General features: G+C 41.4%; 1 protein-coding gene across 1 annotated transcript in view; it reads right to left on the bottom strand.

Moving 5' to 3' along the window:
* The window catches only part of HSD11B1 (hydroxysteroid 11-beta dehydrogenase 1), a 44,766-nt gene extending 37,229 nt beyond the window's left edge, over positions 1-7,537 (bottom strand). Inside the window, exon 1 of the mRNA XM_044287045.1 lies at positions 7,356-7,537. Within this exon, the coding sequence (XP_044142980.1) occupies positions 7,356-7,443 (88 nt within the window). The 5' untranslated portion in view covers positions 7,444-7,537. The remainder of the gene's footprint in view (positions 1-7,355) is intronic.
* Positions 7,538-15,457: the final 7,920 nt, after the last annotated feature.

Raw genomic sequence — 15,457 nt, 5'->3', positions numbered from 1 at the left:
GGCTCCAAATGGCGACCAAAATGGTCGCCAATGCGACTTAGAATTTACAAATGGCGACAAGACTTTTTAGTCTTGTCGCCATTTGCGACTAGACCCCCTGCGGCAGCTCTGCAGTTGAACAGCGACGGGCACAGGAGCTGATAGTTCTCTGCCCCGCCGCCGCCGATGTTCTTCTCAGTCTGAGGCAGTGAGTCACAGCACACAATAGCAGAGACGCTGGCAGCAGGGAGGGGAGGGGCTTGGGAGGAGTGTAATCTGATCCTAGAGTGGAAGCTGCTTCTGCCAGACTCCCTGTACAGTGTGCCCCCCCAACACCCCAGTATAAGAAACATTGGTGGCACAGTGCACCCCCCCCAACACCCCAGTATAAGAAACATTGGTGGCACAGTGCGCCCCCCCAACACCCCAGTATAAGAAACATTGGTGGCACAGTGCGCCCCCCCAACACCCCAGTATAAGAAACATTGGTGGCACAGTGTGCCCCCCCCACCAACACCCCAATATAAGAAACATTGGTGGCTCAGTGGGAAATGCCAATGAGGGTTAAAAAATAATTTTAAAAAATTAACTCACCTCCTCCAGTTGATCGCGTAGCTGCCGGTCTCCTGTTCTTTCTTCAGGACCTGTGGTGACGTCACTGAGCTCATCACATGGTCCATTACCATGGTGATGAATCATGTGATGTATCATGTGATGAGCACAGTGATGTCACCACAGGTCCTTTGACAGGTCCTGAAGAAAGAACATGAGACGATCAATTGGAGGAGGTGAGTTAATTTTTTATATATTTTTTTAACCCTCATTGGCACTGCCCACTGCGCCACCAATGTTCATTATATTGAGGGGGGGTGCACTGCGCCACCAATATTTATTATATTGAGGGGGGGCACACTGCGCCACCAATGTTTATTATACTGGGGTGTTGGGGGGTGCGCACTGCGCCACCAATGTTTATTATATTGAGGGGGGCACACTGCACCACCAAACGTTTATCATACTGGGGTGTTGGGGGCGCACTGCGCCACCAATGTTTCTTATATTGGGGGGGCGCACTGCGCCACCAATGTTTATCATACTGGGGTGTTGGGGGGGCGCACTGCGCCACCAATGTTTATTATATTGACCTTCTACTATGCATTCTGTATTAAAGAATGCTATTATTTTCCCTTATAACCATGTTATGAGGGAAAATAATACAGTGAATAGACTTTCATCCTAACAACCATGAGTGAAAATCGCACCGCATCCGTACTTGCTTGCGGATGCTTGCGATTTTCACGCAGCCCCATTAGCTTCTATGGGCCCTGCGTTGCGTGAAAAACACACAACATAGAGCATGCTGCGATTTTCACGCAACGCACAAGTTATGTGTGAAAATCACTGCTCATGTGCACAGCCCCATAGAAGTGAATGGGTCCGGATTTAGTGCGGGTGCATTCCGGTATTTTGAATGCCAGATCCGGCACTAATACATTCCTATGGGAAAAAATGCTGGATCCAGCATTCAGGCAAATCTTCAGTTTTTTTCGCCGGAGATAAAACCTTGGCATGCTGCGGTTTTATCTTTTGCCTGATCAGTCAAAATGACTGAACTGAAGACATCCTGATGCATCCTGAACGGATTACTCTCCATTCAGAATGCATGGGGATATGCCTGATCAGTTCTTTTCTGGTATAGAGCCCCTGTCACGGAACTCTATGCCGGAAAAGAAAAACGCTAGTGTGAAAGTACCCTAAAATATTAAGTTTAAATCCCCCCCTTTCCCAATTTTACATATAAAATATATAAACAATAAATAAACATATTACATAGCACTGTCCAAACTATTAAATTATTAAAAATATCCTATCCGGTGAGCATTCGCCATTTTTTAGTCACCTTGTCACCCAAAAAAATAGGATAGGACTGTTCTATTATGGGCCGAATGTTTCATAAAATGCGAAATGCACGCGGCTTTTTTTGGTGTTTTTTTTTTTGCGCAGTATTGAGTATCGCAATACTTTTTTATGGTGACGAAAGCGAATCAAAATTTTTGTATCAAAACAACCCTACGCCGATCTGATCGGCGTAGCGTTGTCACGATACCTAAATTTTGATTCGGTTTCGATTTGGCGACTAAAAATTTGATTTGGCTCCTAAATTTTTCAGTTCAGGAGCCAATGGCTACTTGGTATTTTTTTTAGTCTGGAGCACTGAGTCCTATTCATAAATACAGTGGGATGCGAAAGTTTGGGCAACCTTGTTAATCGTCATGATTTTCCTGTATAAATCGTTGGTTGTTACAATAAAAAATGTCAGTTAAATATATCATATAGGAGAAACACAGTGATATTTGAGAAGTGAAATGAAGTTTATTGGATTTACAGAAAATGTGCTATAATTGTTTAAACAAAATTAGGCAGGTGCATAAATTTGGGCACTGTTGTCATTTTATTGATTCCAAAACCTTTAGAACTAATTATTGGAACTCAAATTGGCTTGGTAAGCTCAGCGACCCCTGACCTACATACACAGGTGAATCCAATTATGAGAAAGAGTATTTAAGGGGGTCAATTGTAAGTTTCCCTCCTCTTTTAATTTTCTCTGAAGAGTAGCAACATGGGGGTCTCATAACAACTCTCAAAGACCTGAAGACAAAGATTGTTCACCATCATGGTTTAGGGGAAGGATACAGAAAGCTGTCTCAGAGATTTCAGCCGTCTGTTTCCACAGTTAGGAACATATTGAGGAAATGGAAGACCACAGGCTCAGTTCAAGTTAAGGCTCGAAGTGGCAGACCAAGAAAAATCTCGGATAGACAGAAGCGACGAATGGTGAGAACAGTCAGAGTCAACCCACAGACCAGCACCAAAGACCTACAACATCATCTTGCTGCAGATGGAGTCACTGTGCATTGTTTAACCATTTGGCACACTTTACACAAGGAGATGCTGTATGCGAGAGTGATGCAGAGGAAGCCTTTTCTCCGCCCACAGCACAAAAAGTGCCGCTTGAGGTGGGCTAAAGCACATTTGGACAAGCCAGCTTCATTTTGGAATAAGGTGCTGTGCACTGATGAAACTAAACTTGAGTTATTTGGCCATAACAAGGGGCGTTATGCATGGAGGAAAAAGAACACAGCATTCCAAGAAAAACACCTGCTACCTACAGTAAAATATGGTGGTGGTTCCATCATGCTGTGGGGCTGTGTGGCCAGTGCAGGGACTGGGAATCTTGTCAAAGTTGAGGGACACATGGATTCCACTCAGTATCAGCAGATTCTGGAGACCAATGTCCAGGAATCAGTGACAAAGCTGAAGCTGCGCCGGGGAGGATCTTTCAACAAGACAAAGACCCTAAACACTGCTCAGAATCCACTAAGACATTTATGCAGAGGAACAAGTACAACGTTCTGGAATGGCCATCTCAGTCCCCAGACCTGAATATAATTGAAAATCTGTGGTGTGACTTAAAGAGAGCTGTCCATGCTCGGAAGCCATCAAACCTGAATGAACTAAAGATGTTTTGTAAAGAGGAATGGTCCAAAATACCTTCAACCAGAATCCAGACTCTCATTGGAACCTACAAGAAGCGTTTAGAGGCGGTAATTTCTGCAAAAGGAGGATCTACTAAATATTGATTTAATTTCTTTTTTGTGGTGCCCAAATTTATGCACCTGCCTAATTTTGTTTAAACAATTATAGCACACTTTCTGTAAATCCAATAAACGTCATTTCACTTCTCAAATATCACTGTGTGTGCCTCCTATATGATATATTTAACTGACATTTTTTATCGTAACAACCAACGATTTATACAGGAAAATCATGACGATTAACAAGGTTGCCCAAACTTTCGCATCCCACTGTACTTAGGCTACATTCACACGACCATGGCCAATGAATAACGGATGTAAAAAAATGGAACATGTTCTATACTTGCCCGATAACTGAAAAAAAAGCAAACTGACCATAAGCCTGATTAACCGACGTCCATTCAGAGATTGCAGCTGCACGCTAATCGTGCAGGTACTGAGCGGGGGGGGGGGGCACTTTCAGTGACAGCAGGGCACCCCATAGAGAAGGCAGGGGCTGTTCCTCCATGCACGTGCCTTCTGGATGAATGCACAGTGTTGAACTGTGTATACTGATAGGAAGCGTGATGCCGCTTCCTGCTCCGCCGCGGTCATGTGACCTCCGGAGGAGTGCGGGAGCTACAGGGCCTTCCTGAGACTGAGGTTGTACATCGATGTATACTGCTGTACAGCCTCTCTGGGGAGTGTATTCTCCCTGTGAATAGTAACAAAAAAAAAAGTTAAATGTCTCCCAGAGGTCTTGTATGACCTTGTGGAGGAAACAAAGTGTACAATAAAAAAACAAATAAATAAATAAGTGATTTAAAAAATAAATAAATAAACCCCACCTTTTTCCCCAATTAAGTCATTGAAGAGTCATTAAAAATAGAAAGAAAATAAAAAAATAGACATATTTGGTATCGCCATGTCCACAACGACGGCTCTATAAAAATATCACCTGATCAGGTGAACTGTGTTAAAAAAAAATTATGCCAAAACAGCTTTTTTTAGTCACCTCATGTCCAAGATAAAAAGATAAAAAGCCAAATGTACCCCAAAATGGTGCCAATAAATGATAGGCTACTTTCACACCAACATTTTTGCTGAATCTGTCATGGATCAGCAAAAACGCTTCTGTTACTGATAATACAACCGCCTGCATCTGTTATGAATGGATCCGTTTGTATTACTAGCTAAGACGGATCCGTCATGAACTTGATTGAAAGTTAATGGGGGACGGATGCGTTTTCTATTGTGTCACAGAAAACTGATCCGTTCCCATTGACTTAGGCCGCATGCACACGGCCGTTGTGCTGCCGTTCCCGTGCATTGGGGACCGCAGCGGGCCGGACCCATTCAACTTGAATAGGTCTGTGGTCTGTCCACACCGTAAAAAAATATGGCATGTCATATTTATTTGCGGTGTGGAACAACGGAAAGAAACACCACAGAAGCACTCTGTAGTGCTTCCAGTGTTCCGTTCCGTGACTCCGTTCTGCATCTCCGGAATTGCAGACCCATTCAAGTGAATGGGTCTGCATCCGTGATGCGTGGTGCACACGGCCAGCCGCCATGGATTGCCGACCTGCCGTTTGCGGGCCGCAATACGGCCACGACCGACCACTTGTTCGCGCAGCCCGGCTTTCTTCTTCTTTGAGGACCTAGGATAAAAGGACCTTTGGTGATGTCACTGCGCTCATCACATGGTCCATCAAAGAAGAAGAAAGAAGACAAGCCGGGCTGCGCGAACAAGTGGATGAGGTGAGTTTAATTTTTATTTTATTTTTTTCATCCCTAATTTACTTAGCATTCTGTATTAAGAATGCTATTATTTTCCCTTATAACCATGTTATAAGGGAAAATGATAAAGATCGGGTCCCCATCCCAATCGTCTCCTAGCAACCGTGCATGCGTGATTTTCACGCAGCCCCATTCACTTCTACGGGGCGTGAGAAATGCACAATATAGAGCTTGCTGCGATTTTCACGCAACGCACAAGTGATGCGTGAAAATCACCACTCGTGTGCACAGCCCCATTGGAGTGAATGGGTCCAGATTCAGTGCAGGTGCAATGCGTTCACCTCACGCATTGCACCCGCACGGAATTCTGTGAAAGGGGCCTAATACTTTTACCTGCTGCATCCACTTTTGGTGTTGGGTAAAAAAAAAAAGTGTCATAAAAACCTGTGTGTGTGTTCTAGCACTTAGGCCTCTTTCACACTACCGTCTTGCGGGCCGTTTTTTGCGTTCCGTATGCGATCCGTATACGGAACCATTCATTTCAATGGTTCAGAAAAAAAAAACGGAATGTATTCCGTATGCATTCCGTTTCCATATTTCCGTTCCGTTGAAAGATAGAACATGTCCTATTATTGCCCGCAAATCACATTCCGTGGCTCCATTCAAGTCAATGGGTCCGCAAAAAAACGGAACACATACGGAAATGCATCCTTATGTCTTCCGTATCCGTTCCGTTTTTTCTGAACCATCTATTGAAAATTTAATGCCCAGCCCAATTTTTTCTATGTAATTACTGTATACTGTATGCCACGGAACGGAAACACAACTGAAAAAAAAAAACGGAACAACGGATCCGTGAAAAACAAAACAAAACACTGAAATAGCCATACGGTAGTGTGAAAGAGGCCTTAAAGGGAATCTGTTACCACAATCTTGGACTATTGTCTGCAGTAATAGTAGTGCTGCACATAAGGAGTTCAAATCACAATTTCTACTGCCCTGTTCCCCCGCTGTCAGCATTAAAGCTTTGCTGAAATACAGTGTCAGGGCTGCTGTGCATGAGCAGAAGTCCTCTCTGTGTATTTCAGTGCAACTTTGAGAGCTGACAACTTGGGAATGGGGGGACAGTAGAAAAAAAAAAATGGCGATCTGGGCTTCTTACTGCAGATAATGCTCCAAAATCAAGGTGACTGATTCCCTTTGAAAGGTTAAGAAAAACTGTACAGAAACATGACATACCTCCCAACTTTTTGGACAGTCAAAGAGGGACACTTTTGGTTCATTGTGTGAAGGATTCATTTCCCCCGCATATTTTACACTTTAGGCTACTTTCACACTAGCGTTTTGGCTTTCCATTTGTGAGCTCCGTTCAGGGCTCTGACAAACGGTCCAAAACGGATCAGTTTTGCCCTAATGCATTCTGAATGGAAAAAGATCCGCTCAGAATGCATCAGTTTGCCTCCGTTCAGTCACTATTCCGCTCTGGAGGTGGACACCAAAACGCTGCTTGCAGCGTTTTTCTGTCCGCTATGTATTGCAGAGCAAAACCTGCCTTCCGTCCTGACACACAATGTAAGTCAATAGGGACAGATCCGTTTTCTCTGACACAATAGAAAACGGATCCGTCCCCCATTGACTTTCAGTGGTGTTCTTGACGGATCCGTCATGGCTATAGAAGACATAATACAACCGGATCCGTTCATGACGGATGCATGCGGTTGTATAACGGAAGCGTTTTTGCAGATCCATGACGGATTCGCAAAAAACACTAGTGTGAAAGTAGCCTTAATCGTTTTCTTAGCGCACAATAACACAAAAATTATCTGAATATAGAAATTTCTAAAATCCGAATAGCCTCAAATAATGAAATAAAATATAAGGGGGATCTAATATACAGACAGGAACCAGACAAACATTTTCTGGATCAATATTGTAAATGTAACAATGTAAATCTGTACCTCAGATCAAAAAGAGGGACAGTTAAAGTGCAAAGAGGGACTTGGGTTAAAAACAGGGACTCTCCCCCCAAAAGAGGGACACTTGGGAGGTCTGAGTACGTACCAGGTTTAAACTCCTCTTTGCCAGAGTAGAAGTACACAGCCAGTAGGATCCCGAGCAGGGCAATCAGTGCTTTGTTCAGTAATGCCATGTCGATATGTATGTAGCCTAGGCTCTAGAGAAGCTGGCATTCACAGAGCATTAGATCTGCTACAGTGTGGAGTCTGAGCCTTCTACAGTGTGGGGCCTGGATGGGGCTGGTCTAACTAGATATCAGTGAAGTCCAAAGGCAGGGCTTCTGTTACGAGGGGCGTACCTTAAAGATGTCCCCTGACCCACTTCCTGTAGACTGAGAGCAATGAAACTTGACAGTTATTAGTATCTCGTATCTCTCACTATTCATTCCTAGATTTCTACACCATGGTTTATGCTCAATATAACAGTTTTATGTGTCCATAAACCAGTGTATTAAACTATAAACTTCATATACTTAGGCCTGGAATGGCCCACAGGGATACAGGTGCATCCCCAGGTGGGCTTCTGAGCAGGATGGGCCCCTAGTCTCCCACCTCCTGCACAAGTGGCACATAACACAGTAGACCTACTGCACTACATACATATATTCAATGTACAGCCCCTCAGCCAGCCTATGTTCATATAAAAAACCTGATAGATTATTAAAGAAACTCCGCAGTTTATTATTATAGACACGATCAGAGCTGAGATGACTTCTAGGTATAGAGGAAAGCCACCAGTGTCCTCTCCTCCCCAGCAATGTGCAAAGTAAGTAGGACCTCACAGCACATATAAACATTTTACTTTTTAAGTAACTAATATAAGTGGTCCTTTTGACCTACAGTAATTATGTCTTATTTATGTGCTATATATTTATTTAAAACTTCACTTTTATTTATTTTATTTAAAACACCCATTTAAACATTATAGACTAAAAAAAAATCTCAGTGGTGTGCTGGCAGGTTATTTGTTTACTCATACTCCATTTACTATCTGTATTTCTTTCCAGCAGTTTACTAAGGGTTAATGTGTAAGGTGACCTTGGCTATATGCTCGCTCTGACTGGCAGCCACAATTGTAAACTCTTCTTATGCTGTTTTGTTAGCTCTTCTTTGAGCTTTAACTATATTTATTACTCTCCTTTAAATCCTGGAGATTAATGTGTTATGTTCATGCCTGTGGTCAATCCTGCGCTCCTCACTGTGCTGTGTATTTTGCTCTTATTAGAGCTCTCTGCCTGCCACCACTGATTCTAAAAACGTTTAACACACATGCACCCTGTGTCCCGACATGTTTCGCTGGACATCCAGCGTCTTCAGGTAAAAGCAGGTGTGTGTGTTTGGGGGCGGGGACTATGTTTTAAAGGTTCGGTATGTGGTGACGTCTGTTACTCGATCAATCACATCGCTCCTCACACTGTGACCCCTCTTCGTCCCTACCCTCCTCCAATCTCTGCAGGCTTACCCTCCTTCCAGGCATCACCTTCCTTCCACGTCATGCCGCAGTCTCCTCTTCACCTGTACGCCGCATCGATCTTCACGCATGCGCGTGGACTTAGAAAACTGAACCTTATATTCCTCTAGTGCGCATGACTGAAGACTTAGTCTGGAAAACTGTGGGTTCCATTATATTGATAGAGATGCCCATCTCTACTTATATTATCCCTCCAATTATAGAACATGTAAGCTAGAAGGAAAATTGAAAAGAAAAGGGGGAGGGGGGGAATCGGAAAAAGAGGGGCAGGAGAGAGAAGAGGTGAGGGGGAAAGAGAACAAGGGGGGAATAATATATATATATATATATATATATATATGTGTGTGTGCGTGTTTAAAGTTCTGATATACAGTACAGACCAAAAGTTTGGACACACCTTCTCATTCAAAGAGTTTTCTTAATTTTCATGACTATGAAAATTGTAGATTCACACTGAAGGCATCAAAACTATGAATTAACACATGTGGAATTATATACATAAAAAAGTGTGAAACAACTGAAAATATGTCATATTCTTGGTTCTTCAAAGTAGCCACCTTTTGCTTTGATTACTGCTTTGCACACTCTTGGCATTCTCTTGATGAGCTTCAAGAGGTAGTCACAGGTGTGCCCTGTCAGGTTTAATAAGTGGGATTTCTTGCCTTATAAATGGGGTTGGGACCATCAGTTGCGTTGTGGAGAAGTCAGGTGGATACACAGCTGATAGTCCTACTGAATAGACTGTTAAAATTTGTATTATGGCAAGAAAAAAGCAGCTAAGTAAAGAAAAACGAGTGTCCATCATTACTTTAAGAAATGAAGATCAGTCAGTCCGAAAAATTGGGAAAACTTTGAAAGTGTCCCCAAGTGCAGTCACAAAAACCATCAAGCGCTACAAAGAAACTGGCTCACATGCGGACCGCCCCAGGAAAGGAAGACCAAGAGTCACCTCTGCTGCGGAGGATAAGTTCATCCGAGTCACCAGCCTCAGAAATCGCAGGTTAACAGCAGCTCAGATTAGAGACCAGGTCAATGCCACACAGAGTTCTAGCAGCAGACAAATCTCTAGAACAACTGTTAAGAGGAGACTGTGTGAATCAAGCCTTCATGGTAGAATATCTGCTAGGAAACCACTGCTAAGGACAGGCAACAAGCAGAAGAGACTCGTTTGGGCTAAAGAACACAAGGAATGGACATTAGACCAGTGGAAATCTGTGCTTTGGTTCCAACCAGCGTGTCTTTGTGCGACGCAGAAAAGGTGAACGGATGGACTCTACATGCCTGGTTCCCACCGTGAAGCATGGAGGAGGAGGTGTGATGGTGTGGGGGTGCTTTGCTGGTGACACTGTTGGGGATTTATTCAAAATTGAAGGCATACTGAACCAGCATGGCTTCCACAGCATCTTGCAGGGGCATGCTATTCCATCCGGTTTGCGTTTAGTTGGACCATCATTTATTTTTCAACAGGACAATGACCCCAAACACACCTCCAGGCTGTGTAAGGGCTATTTGACCATGAAGGAGAGTGATGGGGTGCTGTGCCAGATGACCTGGCCTCCACAGTCACCGGACCTGAACCCAATCGAGATGGTTTGGAGTGAGCTGGACCGCAAAGTGAAGGCAAAAGGGCCAACAAATGCTAAGCATCTCTGGGAACTACTTCAAGACTGTTGGAAGACCATTTCAGGTGACTACCTCTTGAAGCTCATCAAGAGAATGCCAAGAGTGTGCAAAGCAGTAATCAAAGCAAAAGGTGGCTACTTTGAAGAATCAAGAAGTTGACATAATTTCAGTTGTTTCACACTTTTTTGTTATGTATATAATTCCACATGTGTTAATTCATAGTTTTGATGCCTTCAGTGTGAATCTACAATTTTCATAGTCATGAAAATAAAGAAAACTCTTTGAATGAGAAGGTGTGCCCAAACTTTTGGTCTGTACTGTATATATTTTAATTGCTATTTCTAGATGTTTTTTTTCACTTTTTTCTATTTACATATATATCTCCTCCATTAATCACAATTTCATTCCTCTCCCCATCACCATCTCTCCTTAAAAAACCCTATATCCATATTCTCACATCCATCTTTTTCTTATACTGAATTTATTGACATAGATCTCAAAAATATAGATTTTTAGAGATGACTGTCTGGGCATCTCTATCACACCTGAATGCCACATTGCATTTTTTATTTTTTATTATTTTATTATTATTATTCAGTTATTTTCATATCTTGTCATTTTTTAGATGTTGTTTTTTTATGGTATATCCTCTATTTTTATTTTCTTTATATAGGAACCGGGTGGGCGTGAGCAAGAGATGATACGTCACCTCTTTCAGAGATGTGAGTTTATTTTTCATCTTTTATTAATATTTTGATATTATATTCTTATTCTTTTTATTACTTATCAGTTAGTCCCCTATCCTTCTAATCTATTTTTTAGTCTATTAGTATTTTTTCTTTTTCTCTTTGACGTAGTCTTCTTATTCTTTATTTCTTTACTTTCATTTTTTTACTGTTGGTCCTCATTTTTGTATTTTTAAGAATGAAATCATAAAAATGAGGGAAAGGTAAAACCTTCATTTATTCCTCCTGGTGCAAGGGATTTCAGGCGATAGATCCACTTTGTCTCCTCTTGTTGTAGCTTCTTGTCTATATCACCCTGTCTTGGGCCTCTTCTAACCTTCTGTATACCCCATATTTTTAAGCTTGAGGGGTTCCCTTTATGTTGATTGATTATATGTTTACATAAAGGTGTTTCTTCATTAGTATTTAGACTACTCAGATGTTTCGAAATTCTTCTCCTGAACTCTTGAGTTGTTTTTCCATTGTAGAGCTTTGGACAACCACATTGGATCGCATATACCACTCCAGTGGTCCTACAATTTATGTAGTCTTTTATAGTGTATATTTTTCCATCCATCAGGTTTTTAAATTTCTTTGGGGCCATATATTTACAGAAGGTGCATCCTCCACAGGGGTAAGATCCCTTTGTTGTTAACCATGTTTCTGTATGTTTTTGTCATCGCTGGAAATGGCTATTTACTAATATTTCTTTTAAATTTTTCCCTCTCCTGTATGTTATAGCCCGGTTTTACGAGATTACTTCTCTCAGATCCTGATCTGCCCTGAGTATATTCCAATGTCGTCTGAGGATTTTATACACTCTTTGATGTTCTATCTCATATGTGCCTATACAGCGTACTATTTTTCCATCTTTTTTCTGTTCTTTTTTATTATAAAATAAGCTATCTCTTTCTACACTTTTAGCTCTGTTATAGGCTCGATGGAGTGTTTTCTTTGGATAGCCTCTAGCTATGAATCTGCGATATAAGAGGCTACTTTCTTCCTCAAAAGCTTGCTCACTAGTGCTATTTCGTTTTGGCTCTCAAGTATTGTCCCACCGGAATGCCTGCTTTCAGGGCCGGTGGGTGAAAGCTTTCCCAATGGAGAAATCCGTTTGTGGGGGTAGGCTTTCTGTACACTTCCGTCATGACACTGCCATCAGACCTGAGGCTGATTTTTTATTCCAAAAAATTCTAACTCTGTTTCTGGATCTCTGCAGTAAATGATAAACCTATATCATTTTCGTTGAGGTTTCTAGAGAATTGAAGAAACTCAGACTCTGTGCTATCCCAAAATATCATCTATATATCTACCCCAAAAAGAAATGGGATCAGTGTATTGTGAAACTCTGTGAAAACATATTTATCCTCCCACCACCCTAAAAACAAATTTGTGAAACTCGGTGCACAAGTCGTGCCCATCGCGGTGCCATTTATCTGTAAATAAAATTGTCCATCAAAAGTGAAAAAATTGTGCATAAGTAAATATTGTAAAAGTGTGATAACGAATTTATTGTGTTCATGAAATTGTGTGCCTTTCGTGTACAAGTAAGATTCTACAGCTTTTATGCCCATTTTGTGTTGGATGCTTGTATATAAAGCCTCAACATCCAGACTTCCTATATACGTATTCTTTGTCTCATGTTAATCCCTCAGTTTGATGACAGTGTCCTTCGTGTCGTTTATATAGAAGGGAGCGTCTGCACAAATGGTGCAATGATACTATCGACATATGTGCTGATGCTTTCGCACAAATTACCATTTCCCAAAACTATCGGTCTTCCTGGAATGGGGTCTCGTATTTTGTGGACCTTTGGTAAGGCGTAAAAAGTCGCAATGGTTGGATGCAGTTTATAGAGAATTTTAAATTCTTCTTTTGTAATAAGTTCTTCTTCTTTTGCTTTTAATAGTATGTTTTTTAATTCTTTATTATATTTTTCTGTTGGATTCTGTTCTAATTTCTTATACGTAATCTTATCATTTAGCAATCTTATCACCACTGCGACATATTCCTCCCTATCCATAAGTACGACATTACCTCCATTATCAGATGGTTTTATTTCCACGTCATCTTTTTCTGTAAGTGCTTTTATGGCTGTCCTATCCTCAATGCCGTGGTTTCCACTCACTTTGTCCTTTTTTGTTTTAATCTTTTGCAGTACTTCTGTCACTAGATTCACAGATGTTTCTATATTGGCATGTCCAGTAAAAGAAGGAGTAAATTTAGACTTCGGATGCATACTGCTAAAGGGTGCTTGTGGCTTCAGGATTTCTCCTGCTCCTTTCCTAGATAATTGCTGTAGGGTTTCTAGCGCTTCTATTTCTCTCCTATTTATTTATCCTCTATTATATTCTTTAGTCTTAAACTCTTTATGAAGCGCTAATTTCCTGGCGAATAAATTTATATCTTTCACCCATAGAAAGCAATTGAAACTCGGGTGGGGGTAAAGGATAACCCCTTCCTTATCACATTTTCATATTCAGGTTTCACCGTCTCTTTTGAAAGATTTATAATTTGCATTGCTGATTCTTTTTCTACATTTTCTGATTGTATCCCCATTTGTCTCGATCTCTCAACTGTATGCCCGGTACTAAAAAAGGAGAGGAAATATTTGGTATTGTAGTTTGTGATGCATTTGCCTGGATGCCACTGTAGTACATTGTGCAAATGATGATACAGATGGTTTTATTTGTTGACCTTGTTGCCATCCTGAATTAGTAACTGGGGGATTTTTTCTCTTTTGTTGATATCCTTCTCTGTTCTTAGTATTTCTCTTTGTACCAGTGTTTTTATTATATATACAGACGTGGACAAAATTGTTGGTACCCTTTGGTCAATGAAAGAAAAAGTCACAATGGTCACAGAAATAACTTTAATCTGACAAAAGTAATAATAAATTAAAATTCTATAAATGTTAACCAATGAAAGTCAGACATTGTTTTTCAACCATGCTTCAACAGAATTATGTAAAAAAATAAACTCATGAAACAGGCATGGACAAAAATGATGGTACCCCTAACTTAATATTTTGTTGCGCAACCTTTTGAGGCAATCACTGCAATCAAACGCTTCCTGTAACTGTCAATGAGACATCTGCACCTCTCAGCAGGTATTTTGGCCCACTCCTCATGAGCAAACTGCTCCAGTTGTGTCCGGTTTGAAGGGTGCCTTTTCCAGACTGCATGTTTCAGCTCCTTCCAAAGATGCTCAATAGGATTGAGGTCAGGGCTCATAGAAGGCCACTTTAGAATAGTCCAATTTTTTCCTCTTAGCCATTCTTGGGTGTTTTTAGCGGTGTGTTTTGGGTCATTGTCCTGTTGCAAGACCCATGACCTGCGACTGAGACCAAGCTTTCTGACACTGGCTAGTACATTTCTCTCTAGAATTCCTTGATAGTCTTGAGATTTCATTGTACCCTGCACAGATTCAAGACACCCTGTGCCAGACGCAGCAAAGCAGCCCCAGAACATAACAGAGCCTCCTCCATGTTTCACAGTAGGGACAGTGTTCTTTTCTTGATATGCTTCATTTTTTCGTCTGTGAACATACAGCTGATGTGCCTTGGCAAAAACTTCGATTTTTGTCTCATCTGTCCACAGGACATTCTCCCAGAAGCTTTGTGGCTTGTCAACATGTAGTTTGGCATATTCCAGTCTTGCTTTTTTATGATTCGTTTTCAACAATGGTGTCCTCCTTGGTCGTCTCCCATGTAGTCCACTTTGGCTCAAACAACGACGGATGGTGCGATCTGACACTGATGTTCCTTGAGCATGAAGTTCACCTTGAATCTCTTTAGAAGTCTTTCTAGGCTCTTTTGTTACCATTCGGATTATCCGTCTCTTAGATTTGTCATCAATTTTCCTCCTGCGGCCACGTCCAGGGAGGTTGGCTACAGTCCCATGGATCTTAAACTTATGAATAATATGTGCAACTGTACTCACAGGAACATCTAGTTGCTTGGAGATGGTCTTATAGCCTTTACCTTTAACATGCTTGTCTATAATTTTCTTTCTGATCTCTTGAGACAGCTCTTTCCTTTGCTTCCTCTGGTCCATGTCGAGTGTGGTACACACCATATCACCAAACAACACAGTGATTACCTGGAGCCATATATATAGGCCCAATGGCTGATTACAAGGTTGTAGACACCTGTGATGCTAATTAGTGGACACACCTTGAATTAACATGTCCCTTTGGTCACATTATGTTCTGTGTTTTCTAGGGGTACCATCATTTTTGTCCATGCCTGTTTCATGAGTTTATTTTTTTACATAATTCTGTTGAAGCATGGTTGAAAAACAATGTCTGACTTTCATTGGTTAACATTTA

The sequence above is a fragment of the Bufo gargarizans genome, chromosome 3 (assembly GCF_014858855.1).
Source record: "Bufo gargarizans isolate SCDJY-AF-19 chromosome 3, ASM1485885v1, whole genome shotgun sequence".
NCBI classification, from domain to species: Eukaryota; Metazoa; Chordata; class Amphibia; order Anura; family Bufonidae; genus Bufo; species Bufo gargarizans.
Note: the sequence above shows the minus strand (reverse complement) of the source record. Positions and strands in the feature narration are given on the sequence as shown.